This window comes from Mastigoproctus giganteus, chromosome 8, assembly GCF_048544385.1.
Source record: "Mastigoproctus giganteus isolate SK-2022 chromosome 8, ASM4854438v1, whole genome shotgun sequence".
Classification (NCBI taxonomy): domain Eukaryota; kingdom Metazoa; phylum Arthropoda; class Arachnida; order Uropygi; family Thelyphonidae; genus Mastigoproctus; species Mastigoproctus giganteus.
Window position 1 is genome coordinate 22,828,787 of NC_143582.1, and position 20,825 is coordinate 22,849,611.

The 20,825-nt window shown below is 37.7% G+C and overlaps 1 protein-coding gene across 7 annotated transcripts in view; it reads left to right on the top strand.

Annotated features, from left to right (window-relative positions):
• Positions 1 to 9,293: 9,293 nt before the first annotated feature.
• Positions 9,294 to 20,825, top strand: part of LOC150081361 (splicing factor, proline- and glutamine-rich-like) — a 266,228-nt gene continuing 254,696 nt past the window's right edge. For all 7 annotated transcript variants that reach the window (XM_090379723.1, XM_090379725.1, XM_090379719.1 and 4 more), the window contains exon 1: positions 9,294 to 9,766. In XM_090379723.1, the coding sequence (XP_090235849.1) occupies positions 9,392 to 9,766 (375 nt within the window). In that variant the 5' untranslated portion in view covers positions 9,294 to 9,391. The remainder of the gene's footprint in view (positions 9,767 to 20,825) is intronic.

Consider the following 20,825-nt stretch of genomic DNA (forward strand, 5'->3'; position numbering starts at 1 on the left):
ATCTGAATATGAACTGTGTATGTGGTTACTATAGTAACGCTTTGGCTGTTTTAATCCAGTCACGTTTACTGTATTTCCTGTTCATCAAACTAACTTGTTTACATTATTTTCTGGTACAAGTCATAAATCTAGAGACCGCAATTCGATTGCAATGTAAACACACAATGCACTCACCGCACCTATTGACTTAACTGTTCCCTTAATTAACTAACGTACTTTTTATGATATGTTTTCTTTACTATCCCTGTATTACATAAAAAGTTTCCTTCAGCTGAACAACTAATTGCACAAGTCCCAGAGAGTTATCCATTCTTCCATTAGAGAGTTAAGTATATTAGTGTAATCTAAATAACGATTACAATTGTCCAAAACTTCCGTAAATACCAAGTTTACATTACTCCAAAATAATAGTTTTACAGTGGGATATCGGTAAAAGGAAAACATTTTTGTCAGTAGCGTGACTAGGATATAGCCGATATAACAACGCCATAGATGGAAAAATGGAATTAAAAGACTCAGAATCACTGAAATTATAATCCATATTTGAAAATATGACTGCAACGTTATTATCTGAATATATAAAAGCCTGTATGCTTTGTAAGTTGTAAGCTTTTGGATAATACAGTATTCATTTTATTTTATTTTTCTTCATTTTATAATTTAATAAAAACAATGAAAAACAAATGCACATTTCTGATATTTGGCTATTATTATTATTATTATTAGCCATATGATATCAAGATTTTATGTGTAGGAGAAAAAAAAAAAAGTTTCTTAGCAGTTGCTTTCTTTCACCTTGAACAAATATTTTTGTGTGCCGCTTACGAGTGAATGATAATAAAGAATGCCCAGAATGCAAATTCATCTGTTTTGTGAAGTGTTCTAGGCATAATTAGCACATCGCAACTAAAGCAAATTTTTTATCTGAATAAGAGCTTCCTTCAGCTGAAATCATGTTCAGTTTCGGTTTTGCGTGCTGAAATTTCCACAAGAACATATTATGTAACCCTCACATTTATTCATAATTTTGCCGCGATGTGAAGAAAAGTCCATCAAATTTCTTCCTGCCCAGTAGAGTATTTCTCGCCATAAGTCCACTGAGAAAGCTAACCCAGAGTTGTTGCTGTCGTAGGATTTTAGACGCATCAGAAACTTAGCCCATATCGAGTCATATGTATTATATCTGCAAATTGCTTGTGTTCTACGGGCGATTTGTTTGCTGAGCGAAAAACTGGAGTTTCGTGATAAAAAAATTGTCTACCCTCACTGGAGATTAGCTAACTCTGCCACCTTGTGAAAAAGGCCAGTAAAAATTCCTCGCGTAATTGACAGGATTGCGAATTTGTATTATGAAATAATATTTTCTATCCAGTGTTTATGAGGGGCCCTATTACATTTCATTATATAAAAAACGAACTTCTGTGAAATAAAAATTACAGTGGTCTCAGGGCAGTTTTTAAATTGTAATTTAATAAAAATCAGAATAAAAAATAAATATAATAAAATATGAACAGTAAAATTTCATAACACTCCTTATATATAAAAGTCAAAGTATATTCTATAGCAGTGGTTTTCAACCTTTTTTTAATAACAGCAACCTTAAGTAATTTATTTTATTTTGCTGCACCCCTACTCAATTTTCTGCCTGTTTGGCCCGATTCTCTCTCTGTATATATCCGTATATATATAATATTAAAAAATATATATGTTATATGATATTTATTACAATAATATAATTATAAAAATTACATTTCATAATACAAATTATATAGTATATAATTTTATTCTTTATATAGAATAAATAAATTTTCTGTTTATACTCCGGCACGACAACCAAGTCAGTAGAGTTTACAATAAATCGTCACTACAAATATTTATCGTATTTAGTAGTCACGGGCTTGAAGCCCGGTTCACTCAAAGAACGCGTGCTATGCACTCTCGCTTCTGACCACTGGGCTACGTAAACGTCAATTAGAGATCACTACAAAATCAAAAAGATACTGTACACCTTTTTATAATGAAATAAACATATAAATTTAAAAATAATGATAAGTTTAAGTAACTTAAACCCAAATCACGTGGGACCCCTGGAATGTTGTTGCGGCACCCCGGTTGAAAACAACTCTTCTATAGTTTGTGATTTTTCATTTCACAATCCCCTTACGAACCCCCTTAGGTTCGTAATCTGAACAAGTGGAAGGGTCCCAACAGGATTCAGCGTGCTTAATCCATTCAAGGCCTTATACACCTCAATCAGATCACCGTGCAGGTGCCTAGTCTCCAGCCACTGCAATTTGCAGAACTTAAGCCTCTTTTGGTAAGAGGATCCTTTCATTCCCCTCACCAATCTTGTTGCCCTTCTCTGTACACGCTCAAGCAATTCTACATCCTTCCTAAAATGAGGCCTCCAGATCTGTACGCAGTAATCAAGGCGTGGCTTGACAATGGCCTTATACAGAGGGAGAATCACCTCCTTTTCCCTGCTAGCAAAATTCCTATATATCATTGACAAAACCCGATGACCTGCCCTGGCAGCCTGTCTGCATTGCTCAGAAAACTTCATATCTGACTGCACAATTACTCCCAGGTCTTTTTCATTTTCTACTACCTTAAGTGTAGTACCACACAGTTGGTACTTTTCTCTCGGGTTACTTCTACCCATGTTGCAGTAACACACTGCCATTACCAACCCTGCCAACGTTTATCAGCTGCAAACTTCGACACTAAGCCTGATATACCTTCATCAATATCATTGATAAATATACAAAACAACAGTGGACCCAACACCGAACCCTGTGGGGCTCCAATAATAACATTAGTCCATGAAGAGCAGCACCCATTGATTACCACCCTCTGTCTTCTCCCACTTAACCATCCTTTTATCCATTGTAGAAACTTACCTTAATACCATTCTGCTCCAATTTGTGCAATAGTCTTCCATGCGCAACAGTGTCAAAAGCTTTCCTGAAATCCAAATTTATGATATCAAAATGATTTTTTGCATGAAGTTCCTTTGTAACCACATCATAGTAACCAATGAAATTTGTCAGACAAGACTTTCCCTTAACAAACCCATGCTGTGTCAGAATTATTGCTGCAGTCTTGTCTAGATGATCCTGCAATGCATCTTTAACCAGTGACTCCATTATTTGACCTGGAACAGAAGTTAAACTAACTAGTCTGTAATTATTCGTGTCACCCGGTGACACGAATAATGAAGGTTATCTGCAATTTGATAACCTTCTCTCATTTTCAAACCTTAATAATTCCTCATATGTGAATGTAGATGCAAAATACTCATTCAGTTTGTTTGCTATCTGAGCAGGATCATCAACAGTCGAACCATCGATGTCAAGTGGACCAATCAGATTCATCCCATTCCTTTTAGAGTTTATATACTGCTAGATCAATAATTGATAAATATATTTATCGTATAAAATTGTGTGCACCATAGACACTGTAATCGAAGACTCTTTTTTTTTTTTTTTTTGGTAGTTGTTGGCTCATCGGCTTCTGTAGCCATAATGCACCTCCCAAGGTTTTTGCAGTACATTGATCCAAGCCCGAGGCGGGATTCGAACCCGCGACCTTTGGGTTGCTAGGCAGGCACTTTACCCACCCGGCTAGCCCGGTCGGCCATAGACGTTTTATTATTGCTTATATTACCCCACTTCCTCTGGAATGGGCCCCCAGAGGAACCTGGTCCACCTTTTGACAACATCAGGTGAGTCAGAGTTTCTTTTGAGACGGTACGTGTTTTAATGGGACTGGCCCACCTTCCCGTGGTGTGGACGAGTACCCAGAATCATCTGTCCAGGTGACTGATGCTTCTGGCCAAGAGGCCAGAACAGAACACATACATAATACACACAAACCTACGTCATTCACATTCTGGCCGATTTGTAGTGATACTGTTCTTCACAGAGATACGAGGCGGAGTTGAACAGACGTTCTAGGAGCCGCCCTTTACAAAACGCATGTCCACGCTTATATTACCACAGGATCAGAGCTAATTTCAGAATAATAATAAATCCAAATTTTCACGAAATAATAATAAATAAATAATATACACTGTGCTGCCACTTTATTAGGTACACCTGCCTAGTAGCGTGTCGAGCCTCCTTTACCTTCAAAACAGCCTGAATTCGTCTAGGCATGGATTGAACAAGATGCTGAAAACGTTGTGCAAGAATGGAGTACCATGCAGAAATGAAGTGTGTCACGCAGTTCCCTGAGATTCGACGGAGGTGTAGGCCTGCAGTGAACAGCCCTTTTAAGCTCATCCCAAAGATCTTCAATAGGATTGAGATCCTTTTGACTGAGCGGGCCACTGCAGCAAAGAAAAGTCATTGTCATGTTCCTGGAACCATTTCATAGTGATTCGGGCTTTGTGCACCGGTGCATTATCCTGCTGGAAGTAACCATCTGACTGAGGATAAATTGTCAACCTGAACAGATGCACTTGGTCAGCAACGATGTTTAGGTACGATGTGGCATTCAGATGTGAATGTATGGGTATCAATGGACCCAACGTGTGCCAAGAAAACTTTCCCCACACCATAACACTTCTCCCACCACCTTGCTCAGTACTCGTCAGAAATGACGGGTCCATGGATTCATGATGTTTTTGCCAAATTCTGAGCCTTCCATCAACATGATGCACCATGAACTTCGACTAGTCAGACCAAGCAACTGTTTTCCAATCCTCGATAGTCCAGTGCTGGTGTTGTTGTGCCCACAGGAGGCATGCTCTTGTTCTTCATTGATCACAAAGGTACGCGATGTGGCCGTCGACTGTTGTAGCCCATTCGCGACAAAGTGCGACTAGTGGTCCATTGCGATATTTTGTCCTGCGCACCAAGGCTGTATTCTGACGTGATGTACCACATTGTGGCTCATCTGTTTGTTGCACAATTGTAGCCATCCTCCTCTGACCTCTCTCATCAACAAGCGATTTTCTCCAACAGGAATGCCGTTGAGAGGATGTTTTCTGTTCATTGCACCATTCTGGATACACTCTTGAAACTGTGGTGCTTGTAAAGTTCAGGAGAACTGCCGTTTCAGAGTTGCTTTGTCCAGCACGTCTTGCACCTACTACCATGCCACGTTCGAAGTCCGTTAGATCACTCCTTTTCCCCATTCTTGTTACGGTTTGTAACCTTAACTGAACTAGAAGGGTTGTTCTGCAGTATTTATATCCACAACTGTGGTCATGTGACTTGCAACGTTGTGAGAGAAACCGTTTGTGTGCACAGCAGGGATGTACCTAATAGAGTGGCAGCACAGTGTATGTTCTGTGAAACTTTTTACCCTTCGAAATTTAAATGAATAATTATGATTTTTCATTCAAATTTGTAATCAATAATGATAATTGATAACTACCGTCCTTAATTATCATTACTGATTGCAAGTAAAATACATCGGTTTTGCCGGGAGATCGAAGAATGCAAACCATTCTGAACTTCAAGGTTAAGGATGGTAAAAAAGCCAAGTTGAAATAATTTATGTAATTAATAAAAATGTTGCAATTAATCATATAAAACAGTACATACATTAATTGCAGAGTTTAAAAAAGGACAATTCACAGTTTTACATCAGCATATTTTTTAAAAAAATTGTGAATGTGTCTAAGACCATAAACGTCAAGGTTATTGATAGTCTTGTTCCAGAGTTCTGTGAATAAAAATTAACTTTCAACAATCTATCAAGATTTTATGGATGAATATCGAAGATGCACTGGTAGAACCTTAATATCAACGAAATCTTAGATGTTAAGGGGGGTCTAATTCTTCTGTAGATTGCTTCATCATACAGTTAATCTCAGTTACTGAGATATGGTAAGTATAGGGTGAGATTAAATTGCTTTTAGAGCTGAAATTAAACAGAGCGAATTTGGGTATGTTTCTGACCCGTTAAAAGAGCCAGGATTCTATAGCAAATGTACTTCTTATCATAACAAAACATGCTCATTCCTCCTGAAAACATGACGTGAGTGAGGCAGAAATACATATGGAATTCTGCGTCCGCATTTGAGAAATGTAAAAACACAACCGTTCGCGTTACGAAATTATGCAGACCTCTTCCGACACTAAGTAACTGAGCCACAGAGAGAAAAACTCCCATAAACGTTTCCCAACTCTGGACAGGAATTTCTCTTGAACTTATTGTTAGCAATCAAACTGAACCACACACCTGTTCCATAAACAGTGATATTATAGAAAACAGTCATGCCATCCCAAAATCATGAGTGCCTTAGCAGTTGCTAAACCAAATTTTGGGCTCCCTGCGAGATTTTCCAACTGGCATCCTGTTCTCTTTAACAAACAATTCACACCAAATGTACAGGTTTCCATACCTGCGATGGCAGACTTGGCGTTATTATAGTTTCGCTACTGTGTTTTAGAATTTTGTGTATTTACTATTAGTACTAGTAGTGGAAAATGATGCAAGAAAGCAAGCTTATGAAGCAGCGACCAAAAAAGTTCCCACATAACTTGTCCGTCCCTTCAAATAATTTGTCTAGTTCATTAATTTTTTGAAATTACCCACTTCTACAACAACAGATGGAAGTTTGTTCCACCAACGAACCACCCTCTGGCTAATAGCAGACATCTGCACATCTATCCTGCAACCATCCTTTCTCAATTTGAACTTATGATCCCCCTGCGTGTAGCCTGAGGAAGAAAGCCATGAGCATTGAGATTGATCAATCCATTCAAAGTCTTAAACACCTCAATGAGATCTCTCAGGTGCCTAATCTTTTTCTGCAATTTTCATAATTAAATCCTTTCTTGATAAGACCCCTTTTGTTTCCATAACCACTATGGTTATGGAAACAAAATAATTGGTAAACAAAATATGGTTATTATTGTTGCCTTTCTATGCAGCTGTTCCAGCAGGTTTACATCCTTCCTAAAATGAGGTCTACAGTATGGTACTGAAGATGCAGCCTAAACATTGCTTTGTACAATGGGATAATCTCCTCCTTATCCTTGCTAGCAAAGTTCCTGTATTTATATATATATATACACTTGGTCGTCGACTTACGACCGGCCGCACTTACGACCACAAAAAAAAAAAAAAAAAAAAAAAAAATAATTAATCGATGACGGGAGGCCTGAAGACAGCACCAGGCACATACACCCAGTCACTCTCTCTCACATACACCCAGTCGCTTTCAAGTATCTGTTGCGTGTGGTGTATTAATTAAAATTCTACTGAAATACGCATAAAATGTTTAGTAAAAGGAAAATGACTTCATCTACATATACGCCAGCTAAAAATTCAAGGAAAACTATTGATTTAGAGTGTAAAATGAAAATTATCCAGCAGTATGAAGGCGGAAAGATAGTGAATACGATAGCATGTGACTTAAAGTTATCACATTCCACGGTATTGACGATACTTAAGGACAAAGAAAGAATTCGGGAAGCTGTGAAAGGTTCTGCACTTATTAAGTCTACAATTTTAACCAAACAACGACAGGAACCCATCCATGAAATGGAGAAATTGTTGTTTATGTGGATGGAAGATTTAATACAAAAAAATACACCCATGAGCCTTCACACAGTGCAAGCAAAGGCTAGAAGTTTGTTTCAGTTTAAAATCACGCGCCGGAGACGATTACACCGAAGATTTTCAGGCTAGTACTGGGTGGTTTAAGCGTTTTTAAAAAAAAGATTTTCTTTGCATAATGTCTCTATAAATAAACATTTCCTACCTCAACCCAAGAACATGGCCCTGATGATGCACAACCCAGCACAAGCAAAGATTGAAAATTGATTTTGTAAATTTCATTTGTATTAATTTTTACATTAATTTTAGATTGTATTTTTGTGTTTACAGTACATTATGTGCAATATAATTATAGATTGTAGTTTTGTTTTTTTATAAACAGTATGAATAATAAACCAATTAAAATGTAGAGAACGTTTGAATTTAACCTCATAGAGAGAGAGAGAGATAGCCTAGGCGTAGAAACGAAGGTATATTCAGTATCGCTAAGTAAAAGATAAAAACATTACTGTATTTAAAATGAAAAATAAAAGATTATAAAAATAAATCATAAAGATGATAAAAAGATTAGAAAGGTTAAAAAATACTGTTAATAAATATATGGCCGACATACGACCAGATCGACTTACGACCTGTCAGTCAGAACGGAAGTCGACGACCAACTGTATATATATATATCATTGACAAAATCCTATGAGTTGTTCTGTTCTGGCAGCCTGCTTGCACTGCTCGGGGAAGTGCATATCTTACTGGACAGTTACTTCCCAGGTCTTTTCATATTCCACAAATCAATAGTACTACACTGTTGGTATTTTAAACGCGGGACCATACATTTCTCAGTGTGAAACTTTATTTGCCGATCAGTCGAGCTGCATAACTTTTCTAGATCTCTGTAGCGCACCAACATACCTGTATTACCGTCATTAACCACCCTGCCAACCTTTGCAACAAGTGTAAACTTAGACATTACGTGTGATATATCTTCATCATTGTCATTAATAAGTATAGAAAACAAAAATGAACCCAGCACTGAACCCTGAGGGTCTCAACTAGTAACATTAATCTCTGAAGAGCAGTGCCATTGATAACCACTCTGTCTTCTTCCTCTCAACCATCCCTTTATCCATAGTAGTAATTTGCCTTTAATCACATATTACTCCAATTTACACAGCAGCCTTTCATGTGTAGGAGCCTCAAAATTTTTCCGGAACTTAAAATTGATATCAAAATATTATGTTTTCTTCCAGTTCCTTTGTTACTGTGTCAAAGATCCACAGTGATAAATAAGTATTGATTGGCCAGACAAGATCGCTCCTTAATAAATTCATGCTGTTACTAGTATAATTGCATATTTGTCCAGATAGTCCTGCAGTACTTCTTTAACCAGAGACTTATTTTTACTGGAAAATAAGTTCAGCTAACAGTTCTACAATTATTCATGTCGCCTTTTGGACCCTTTTACGATAGTGTTAATTGGTCCATTGTCTCACCAAAGATTCTTGCCTATTTGTTTTTACTAAGAGTGTAGCGGCCCTTTTAAAATACATACGACTGTCATCCATGTCCATCGCGTTTTTCTGTAATTAAAAACCATTTTATTTTTCAGAGGAAATATCTTTTATTGGGAAAATAAAATTTTAGCCGAGAGAGTTTTATGAAACAAAACTAATAATAAGATAATATAGGAAAATGAGAGTTTTATATGTTCGATTAAATTCATTGGCTCTCACAAAATCTACACCGTTTACAGCGCCCTCTATCACTTTAGGCATATTCTTTTGTATGTGACGTGTAGTCCGGTAGAGGAGCATCGTTGCGCTAGTGCTCTTTGTAGATTTTTTTTTTATTTGCGCGCATCGTTGTAGAAGAAGACAAAATGGAGGGTTCAGAATTAGGCGTGTATGTAATTGACGACAGCGATATGCCTGCAAAGGAGACAAAATCGCCACATAGAAGAGATAATCGTGGGGATAGAGGTGATCGGAGAGATGACAGAAGTAGAGATAGAGGTGGATATGAGAGAAGAAGAGACTATACAAGAGAGCGTTTGGAAATGATCAGCGGTCCAACAACCAATTTGGAAACAAAAGAAACGAATCCCGCCAAGAAGTTTACAGGAAGGTGCCGACTTTTCGTGGGGAATTTGCCGGTCTCGATTAGCGATGATGAGTTCAAGAAAATGTTCGAAGCATTTGGGGAAGTGGCCGATGTATTTCTTCACAAACAAAAGGGCTTTGGATTTGTTAAATTGGTAAGTAATATGCCCGGCTTTTTTTTTTTTTTTTTTGATTTTGTTTTTGTTTTCTTTTGTTAATTAATAAAGTGTTTGAAGTTTGCATAATGTGATAGACATTCCGGCTTTATGTATTTAAAAGAATGAAATTTACATGTGAAATTTACATAAATTAATCGATAAATTAATGTGCGTATATTTCAAGTCCCGCGTTCAGTAAGTGTCGGTACCGTAATCGTTTGGCTCTTTCCGTATTTCACTTTTGTCATTTTTGTATTGGTATGAAGTTATATTTGTGAAAAATAAGCAACTTTTTTGATGTAAAGTTCTTCACATTGTGTTAAATTAAATGCATGCGGAAGCACCATATTGAAAGTTTATTACCATATTTGAAAGGGGTTCAGCTAAATGTATTTAAAAATATTGATGTGAATTAAAAGCTTTTATGAAATTATACCGAATAGGTTAGCAGGAAATATGACTCCCAAATACAGTATTTAATTAATAAAACACTTATTTAACTGTGGATAGTATAATTTTCGGCATTTAGGATTGGAGGAGGTCATATATCTTGACTTACAATCATACTCGTCAGTTTTAAAGGTTCATTGGCTACGACTCACTTTCTGCAGGTTATATTCAAAACGCTTATATTTGATTTGCAGTGGTTTGGACTTTTATTGCTGATTCGTGGACTACACGGCTACATGTAATGTCTAAAAGTATGATCTTTAAAAATTCATCAATATCAGTTATTTAAAATTAGCAGGGTGAAAACTTAAGTGTTGCTTCTTAAATTTTGTTGTTCATGCATGTTTTGTCTTCCAGAATGCATTTTAGAAATGTTTACTTTGTGTATACTAAAATATGTGCATGTCCATTCTTCAGACTGCTGGCGACATATAAAGACACCATGAAACTTTAATATTAAAAGTGCAGTTTTGTTAATCAAAGTATAATAGTTATTATATGATTAAATATTAAAATGTGTGATTGCAGGGCTTTTAGCAATTCTTTCCATTCCTTGTGAAATCTTTACTATCCTTCACTTATTACTGCAATCAATCATGTGACTTCCTTTTCTTCAGTGTCACAGCATTTATGCTTTTCTTTCGCTATTCCAAAACACTAAAATGGTAAGACCTTAGTCTTACCAACGAACAGCAAATCTGTATAAACTATTTTATTCACTTTCAATACAAAAACATTTGTTTTCATGACTAGAAGTTGAATAATTCAAATTAGTATAATCACAAGAATTTGTTTTTAGTGTAGATATATAGAGTATATATACTGGGTGGTTATAAAATGTTTCCCTATTCATGCGATCCTAGTGTCAAAATTGTTAGAGTTAGTGCTGTGAAAATCGGCAGGTATGTCATTTAGGGTGTGGGGCACAAAAATGGGGGAACCCCCCCAGTACTGTCCGATAACTAACGCAATTAGGGTATGGGGAAGCAATTTGTAGAAGAAAAGAAATAAGTTCAAATTTCTGCCACCAGGGGAAAAACTGCGCTGCACATAATGTAAAAGTTGTCATTTATTTCAAGACACGCTGCTTATGCAAATAACATCCTGTTAGATAAAGGCAGAAAGACCAACACCACCGTTAGTAACCGTTATGGATCTTACAAAAAAGGAACATGCCCTTTTAGTAAAACCATTCTACGAGATTAATAGTAACACTAATGCAGCACTATGTCGATATCGGAAACTTAAAAAAGGTTTGCATAAAGGACCTTTGATGTCAGTGGGGTTTCGAAAACTAATAAACAAATTTAATTTGAAGCAACTTACCGGGGAGTTAGGTGTAATTCCAGGCAGGTTGCAACCACGTATCGGAATTGAGGTAAGTGGACGAGGTGGCAATTCCAATGGTCAGAATTGCAATTGCCACCTACAGTTCCCATCACCAATTTTGTTGCCGTTCTCTGTACTTGCTCAAGCAACTCTACATCCTTCCTAAAATGCAGCCCCTAAACCTGTACACAGTACTCTAGTCGTGGCCTGACCATTGCCTTATACAAAGGGATAATCACTTCCTTTTCCCCACTAGCAAATGCATGTTAAAGAATATATAGGTGTGAGCAGTAAGTGATTACCAAGGTGTGTGTGTGTGGAGGAACATCATTGACTACAGTTGCATTTTGTGTTTTCTTTGGGAATTTGACCAAGTATGAAAAGGTGAGGTGTGGAAATTTTCAAATGCCAGTTGTGGCCATATTTTATCAGTCCTCAAAGAACACACATTAAAATCTGACCGCAACTGTGGTTAGTAGTGTTTAATCCACTTTCACTGTTCATGACTCCATATGCTTTACTGTCTCTGCACATGCCCCATCTGGTAGCAGTGTGTTAATTACAAACCTGACCTGACTTCAAATGTGTGGTCTGCTTTATATACGAATACCCATCCCAGCACCATCAAGTACCTATTAATAATATTCTATAAAAGGAATTAAAACAGTTTGGATGAAGAGACTTGCTGTTTTCTGTTTTACTCCTGACATTTGGATTATAGATACTGGAAGTGCTTCAGTTGACCAACGCAGTCTATTCAGCTCTACAGATATCAGACTATACTGTTTGTGGAATGGAGACAATGTAAAACAACAGCATGCAAATTACTGTGTAGTATTTTACTGCACTGAGGTATTCTTAATCCTTTATTCGTATTGAGCCATTATCCCAAGTTTTGCCATCCATGGTGCCAATTTGATTCCACAATTTAATTAGGCACTGACACATGTATGTGATAATTACATGTTTGTTTACAGCCACTGCCTGCTTTTCACGAATAGACCATAGTTTGCATTTTATTCTTCAAATGTCATGTCTATGTGTTCTGTGTGACACTCTAAGCCAGTGAACCTATGGCACCTCTGTAGCCAGGTGGGCAGGAGCAGCAGTGCGTAGCACACACTTCTTGATTAGACTGGGGTTCGAGCCCGTGAGCCACCAAATACGGAGGATGCGGAAAGGTCAGGGAATGATCACTGCATATCCCCGGAGCAATATGGCCTTAGTTGCTAATGCTCCTAAAAACCAAATAACAACAACCTATGGCATGTGTGACTAAGGTGGTATGCAGTGAACACTGTTATCCAAATTTTTTTTACCTAATGGTTAGGTAAAAGAAACCCAGGTTAGCAGTGCACAAGCATGCAGCAAAATATCAAACTTATCAGAAATTTTGGCACATGCTTTCAAAAACGTTCATCGGCCCTGTCATAGAACACATCTCCTGTCCAGAAGTAGAATTAATGTGTTTGTTGCTGCTTATTTTTGTGAGGGTCCATTTTGTGCCTTGGGATGATGCAACAAAGAGGCACTGCGTTTGGAAGGGATTTCATTTGTGAAGAATCATCACTCCAGGTAATTCCAACATCTGTTGTTTGTAGTGTCCTAACATCAACAGATGTATTTGAATGAAATTTAAAATCTGCATCACTCGAATAGAATTCTATTTCATTATCAGATTAGACATATAAAGAATTGATTCAATATCATCAGCTTCAACATACTGTCCCTCCCTGTTCCTTTTTGGTTCTGATGTCTCAGGATGTGGATCCATTATAACAACTCTGTAGAGTAAAAGTTTATACAAAATCATCTTTTATACAAAATTTTATCAGTAGGCACACACTAAGGACAACTTTTTTCTTTTCTTTTCTTTCTTTTTTTTTTTTACAAACTAAAGAATTAAATTGAGCAATCAGTCTTCAAAATATTTTACCTTTTCCTCTTGTGGAAAATAATAAACTAGATAAAATAACTTCAACATATTGAGGGTTTAGTGTCAGACAACGTTAACTTCAAAATCATTTTGTAGTAAACACTTGTAATTAACCAAGAAAAAGTCATTTGACATTTTCTAATGACTTTTTCCTGTTTTTTTCCAGAAATGTGCTTATAGCCTAAGCTAACTTGTAAAGTACTAGAGAAATACATTTCAGTGACATGATATGCATTGTTATTTGTATAAAATTAAACTAAAATTGTCTCAAAACAAAAATGCAATTTTGTAGTTAATGTTGTCACGCTAAGCCGTCTATATTAGCATTAGCATTAGTAGATGCATTTGATGCAAGAAAGCAAGCTTATGCAGCATCAGCCAAAAAAAAAAAAAAAAAAAAAACCCACTTCCACTTCACCCCTCTGTTCGTTCAAAATACCTGTCCAGCTGAGCCTTAAACCTATTTAGGCTATCAACCTCCACGACAAGGGATGGAAGTCTGTTCCACCAACCAACCACCCGCTGGCTAAAGGCAAATTTCCGCACGTCTATCCTACATCTGTCTTTCCTCAATTTGAATTTATGCCCTCTCAGGTGATTATTCTGAGCTAGAGGAAGAATCCCATCAGCATTGAGCATGCTCAAACCATTCAAGGCTTTATACACCTCTATCAGATCACCTCGCTGGTGCCTAGTCTCCAGACACTGTAATTTGCAAAACTTAAGCCTTTCTTCGTAAGAGCACCCCTTTGTTCCATTCACTAATCTTGTTGCCCTTCTCTGTACTCGTTCCAGCAGCTCTACATCCTTCTTGAAATGAGGCCTCCAGACCTGTATACAGTACTCTAGGTGTGGCCTGACCATTGCCTTATACAAGGGAATAATCACCTCCTTATCCCTGCTGGAAAAATTCCTGTATATCATTGACAATGCTCCATGAGCTACTCTTGCAGCCCATCTGCACTGCTCAGAGAACTTCATATCTGCCTGCACAACCACCCCCAAGTCCCTTTCATTCTCTACCACTGTCAGTGTAGTACCACAGAGTTGATACGTTGCTCTGGGGTTGCTGTTTCCCATGTGTAGTACTTTACATTTGTCAATGTTAAACTTCATTTCATACATATATAACTGTGAACCATGTATAGAACTTTCATGGCACTATTTAGATAGTGCGATTGATGCTAAGCAAATTCCCAGCTGTAATACAGATATCCCATAGTTCAGTCAGTGTGCTACTGTCGAACAGTTCGTGTGCTTTTCGTTTTACAATGCTCATTTATTGACTGCAATTGAATGGACACTCAGCTGAGCCAAAGTACAAAAATTGCGGTTCGTTTTTATGCAGGTTTGTGTTCCCTGCAGTGAACGTGTTGAGGGTGTTTTGATGTTACTGTTTTGTGTTCAAGTTTCTTCAGTCTGTGTGTGTTGTTTACTGCATCTCCTCAACATTACAAGTGTGATACAACTTTAGCAAATTCTCTCTCTCTACTGTTGTTGGATGCATGGGTATTGAAACAGTCACTCACAATTATGTGATCGCTTCTGAATGTTCCTGCCCTGTTCCCCACCAAAATCCTTGGCTCCAAGTGACATTAACAAACGTATCAACTGGAGTAAAATCTGTTGACAAACACCAAAGCTGTGATCAAGGTATTTATCGCATTTCTTCGATTCTAAGACGTACCTTAATTTCAGAAAAAAAAAGTTTGATTCTAAAAAAATAAATCTGACAAATATTTTTATTATAATAGAATTCAATTTACTAACAACAATAGTACTGGTATTTATCAGTAGGTATGTTATTTATCACTTCCTTCTGAGCCGTCAATATATGAATCAATGTCTACTTCACATTCAGGGTCAGATTCTTCTGAGCCGTTGTTATCTTCATTATCCCATAATATATCATCTTCTGAGTCATTGAGAGCATTGGTGATGCAACATTTTTTAAATGAGTGCTTGACTATTCTTTCTGGGATCAGCTTCCAAGCTGTTGATACCCATTCTGCCAATTTTAATGCCGGCGCTTCCTTAATTTTTTCCAAATGGTGTCAACAGCCAGGATTCATATTCCTTTCTCAAGTAATCCTTAAATGGTTTGTTGACTGAAATGTCGAGTGGCTGCAGTTCGCTAGTCATGCCACCAGGAATCACAACCAAGTCATTCGTTTTTCCACAATATTATTTTTGACCCGTTTGGACAAATGTCCACAAAATGCATCAAGTACTAGCATGCTAGGTGGGTTACAAAGACTTCCAGGACGTGTATTCCCCACTACATTTAGCCAGTCTTCCATAAGCTCTGCCGACATCCATCCATTTTTTTTGTGCACTCACATTAACATCTTTGGGGAAAATTTTGTTCTTCGGTATGGTTTTTTGATTTAAAATTAAATATGGTGGCAAATTTCGACCATCAGCGGTGATGCATAGCATCACAGTTATACACGGCTTTTCGTAGCCGGTGCTTATAATCTTGATTTCTTTAGCACCTTTAGCATTGACTGTGTAATTTCGAGGCATATTGAAGAAGACCAGGGTTTCATCAGCATTTCCAATTTGACTAAACTCATAGTTTCTTTTTTTCCTTAATTTCATCACCTGTTGCTGAAAGTTAATCAGATTCTGTTGAAAGTCTGCAGGACTTTTTTGACAGATAGCTGTTCGGCGCCTTAACAATAATCCACTGCGACGCATGAGTATGTTGCACCAGCCGCGACTGCCTTTACAAATTATTTTCTCTATTCCGAGGGACTTGGAAATTTCTCCGGCTTTCGATTGCATGGCTTGTCAAGAGATGGGTAATCCTTTTGCACGTATCACAGCTTCATCGGCTTGTGAAAATCTTCCTTTCTTAGGCCCTGTAAAGCACTTGGTTGTTGCTTTACACAAAAATATGCAATTGCAATAATTTCTCCAATGACGAACATTTACTTCACTAATGTCAAAATGTCGACCCACAGCTCTATTTCCATGTTCGTTTGCATACACAACTTTTCACTTCAATGCGGCTTCGTAGTGCAATCTTTTTGACATTTTAATGTGCAATAAGGGATCAAAATTAACGAAATACAGTAGCTCCCCTCCTTACGTACTTTCAAAGATACAAACAAAACTTTCTGGTTTTCGCTGAGTGAGCTCCACTATAATGAAATAACGGTGGCTTCAGATTTCGAAAGCACGTGAAATCACCCATGCCACTTTATTCTACAATGGGATTGAAGAATGCGATAACGGTCAAACTTGGAGGCGGGGTTTCCACGGAAAAACAAAACCTGTGGTGCTATGCAAAGCGTGGGAAAATTCGAAAAAAAAAAACTGCGATTGAAAGGCACACCCCTTTTTTACAGACATTTATAGGAGAGGGAAAGTGCGTCTTAGAATTGAAGAGCTACAGTAGTAGCTATCTCCTTAAGTGTAGTATCACACAGTTGGTACGTTTCTCTGGGGTTACTTCTACCCATATGCAGTACTTTGCATTTTTCAATGTTAAACTTCAGTTGCCACTTCTCAGCTCATCTGCCCAAATTTTCTAGATCCTGTTGCAGTAACACACTGCCATTACTGTCATTAACACCCTGCCAACCTTTGTATTATCTGCAAACTTCGACACTAAGCCTCATATATACCTTCGTCAATATCATTGATAAATATACAAAACAATAGTGGACCCAAAACCGAACCCTGTGGGACTCCACTAATAACATTAGTCCACAAAGAACAGCACCCATTGATTACCACCCTCTGTCTTCTCCCACTCAACCATCCTTTTATCTATTGTAGCAACTTACCCTTAATACCATTCTTCTCCAATTTGTACAGTATGACACTTCAAATTGGACTTGAACTTCAAATCCAAGCAATATGATATCAAAATTATTTTTTTGCATCCAGTTCCTTTGTAACCACATCATAATAACTAATCAAATTTGTCAGACAAGACTTTCCCTTAACAAACCCATGCTGTGTCTGAATTATTGCTGTAGTCTTGTCTAGATGATCCTGCATTGCATCTTTAACCAGTGACTCCATTATTTTACCCGGAACAGAAGTTAAACTAACTGGTCTGTAATTGCTCGTGTCACCCTTTGATCCCCCTTTGTGAATTGGGGACACATTTGCATATCTCCAGTCCGTGGGGACCTCCCCTGAGTCCAAGAATGTTCTCATAATTATGGCTAAGGGTTTGCTTACTTCCTTTGCCACCTCCTTTAATATAACTGGATAGATACCATCCACCCCAGGTGCCTTTCTTATGTTTAACTTCAACAATTTCTCCCCCACTTTGTTCTCAGTTATTACAAAATCATTAAGCACCCTGTTACAATTTGATAACCTTGTGGCATTTTCAAACCTTAATAACTCCTCATGTGTGAATGTAGATGCAAAATACTCATTCAGTTTGTTTGCTATCTTTTTTTTTTATGTAAACCCCAAACACGAGAGGCATTAGAATCTATAGGTCTTAGTACCGTGCTTTGGTTGGAGGTTGAGAAGATATTTATATTTCTTGATATTGGACTTGAACTTCTGTACACTATTTTTAGGAAATACGCATGAAGGAATGTTGTTCCAAAAAACGGCAGTTAAATTAATAAACAAGGAAGATGAAAAGTTTCTGTGAGTTTGAAGTTGGACAGTAAATAGATGTTGGCTGCATGTGTTCGGAGTGTTTTGAAAGAGAGAGAGCGGGAATTATAGAAGCCAATTAAGAACAGTTTCTGCTGCATGCCTCTTCTACAGATAGTAGAAGAGGCATGCAGCAGAAACAGTACGTCTATGAGACAGCGAGTGGAGAGACTGTTAGAGAGGAATCATTAATTAACCTAACTGCCCTCTTCTGAATGGAATCAAGAAGCCTGAGAGAGGTTTTGGGGCACCACCCCAGATGTGAGAACAATATTCTGTGATAGGGCGGATTTGCGATTTATACAGAGTGAGCAGCTGTTTGGAAGAAAAGTAATGCGGAGAGCGAAGAGAAAACCAAGTTTTTTAGATATAGAGGAAGCAATATTTGTAATGTGCTTATGCCAAGAGAGATTAGAAGTCAGGGTAATCCCCAAAAGATATATATCATTTTGCCTAGAAATTGGAGTGTCACCAAAGATAAGCATAGGAGCAGAAGAATCCGTTTTTGTAAGATATGAGACAAGACTGAGTTTTAGAAGGATTGAAATCAACTAAGTTGTCTATGCCCCACTGGAGAATTACCAGAAGATCCGCATTTAGGGAATTGGTAGCAGATTTTCGAGAAGTTGAAGCTGATTGAGCAGGGTTTCTCAAAATGGAAAGTGGAATGCAATGTGCTATCATCGGCAAAACTATGGATAGGATTTCCAGTCAATGGAAGGTCATTAATATACAAGAAAGAGTGGGGGAAAGAACTGAACCTTGGGGGACACCGGCATTAGTGGAGAGTTTAGATGAGAGAGAGCCATCTACCATCACCCTCAGTGAGCGATCAGAGAGAAAGGTTTAGATCTTCGCAGATGAGCTTACTCTATTAGTTTGACAATTCATGGTGTATTCAATAGTAAGAAAAGGTGGGTGGGACATGCTGTATGAAGTAATGAAATATTTGGATATGGCGTACACATGGTAAGAATATACCCAGATCCTTGACATAACGTGGCCTCGACAATGCCCCCCCCCCCCAACACACACACACACACACACTACTCAGACTCCTTCCAGTCACTATCTGGCAGAGTAGAGGTAGCAAAATTATACACTATCTGATCCGGAAGCCTCCTAGAGTTGCCAATAGGTTCGGTCCGGTATACTAACTAGTGGCCGGCCTGTGAACACCGTTTTAGAACTGTATCCTCGAAATGTAAGGAATAATGGATTTCTCCATGATGTTCATCGTAACCTCAAAAGTCATCAATCATACTGCATGATGGAGGAGATGGGGAAGAGTTGACTGGAACTTAGCTTTAGAGACTAAACATGGGTTCTACCACCTAGTACTGCCTGGTAACATAGAGGGGCGGCATTACTCCATGTGGTGTGGGTGCCACACCTCGACCCCTGCTTACGTTCGTTCACATCTGGGTGGTCACCCACCATGTACTTGTGCATGGAGGTTATACCTAGGATTACTAACAATCCCACCATCGTGAAGGTGCAAGCAGAGGATTTGGCTGTCCGGACTTTGCCGAAATTGGGTCCACTTGACTTGAGTGTCACCCAAATATCATTTCCATCAGCATTTTAGACTCCCAGGTAGCAATTGCAGCTTGTCTGGCATATCTGAGAGAATGTCTGTGACAACCTCAAGGACCATCTGAGCAGGATCATCAACAGTCGAACCATCGATATCAAGTGGGTCAATCATATTCACCACCCCTTCCTTTTAGAGTTCATGTAAGTTTATATAATGATAAAAATTGTCTTCTTTAACAATTTGTATCATTGTGTAGTTTGAGCTGAAGACTGCTGTGCTATTTTTGTTTTTTTAACAAAAAAAGGTAAAAATATATAAATGTAATTAAAGAAGATGTGTAATATTTTATGCATAATAATAATAAAGTGACTTAAAGGAAATGTTGCTATAATTCACAGTTCTTCCAATGCACATGAAGTTGGAAAACAAATTCACTTTGAAAGAGTTTCTCAACATGAACATGTGCATGTATGAATAAAATAAATCAGTGGTGGTTCCAAAATACCTTTTCAGTTTGCATTTTACATATTCATAGAAACAGTTAAATATGAACCTTTTATTATATTGATATATAATTAGTTGGGTTTTTTTTTTTTTTTTTTAGGAGCATTAGCAACTAAGGCCATATTGCTCCGGGAATATGCAGCGGTTATTCCCTGACCTTTCTGCATCCTCCATATTTGGTCATGGACTCAAACCCAGGTCTAATTAAGAAGCGTGTGCTACGCACTGCTACTCCTGGCTACGGGGCACCATATAATTAGTATAAAAGGTTAAGATTTAAGTGTTTCTGAGAATACATAAAGACAAACACCAGATGCTTATATCTCTTAATCTTGGTTCATCAGTCATTATTATTATTATTAAATGCGATAATTAGTGATTGTGATGGTGAAAAGACAGGGAAAGAAAATGTGCAGCATGTAAAATACAAAGTGGAGCAGCAATTTAGAATAACAGGGATATATTTTATTCACATATACAGTGTTTCAAAAACGATGGTGAATAATTTACATGTGAAAAGTTCAAACAAAAAAGTCCCAATGAACATTGGGCTGCAAATGAATAGTTTTCGAGATAATGCACATTTTCTGTTAAGATCCACCACTGCTGAAGTGGAACATTATCATAGGAGCACTAGTTTAGCAAAAAGCTGTAAATCGTTTGCTAAG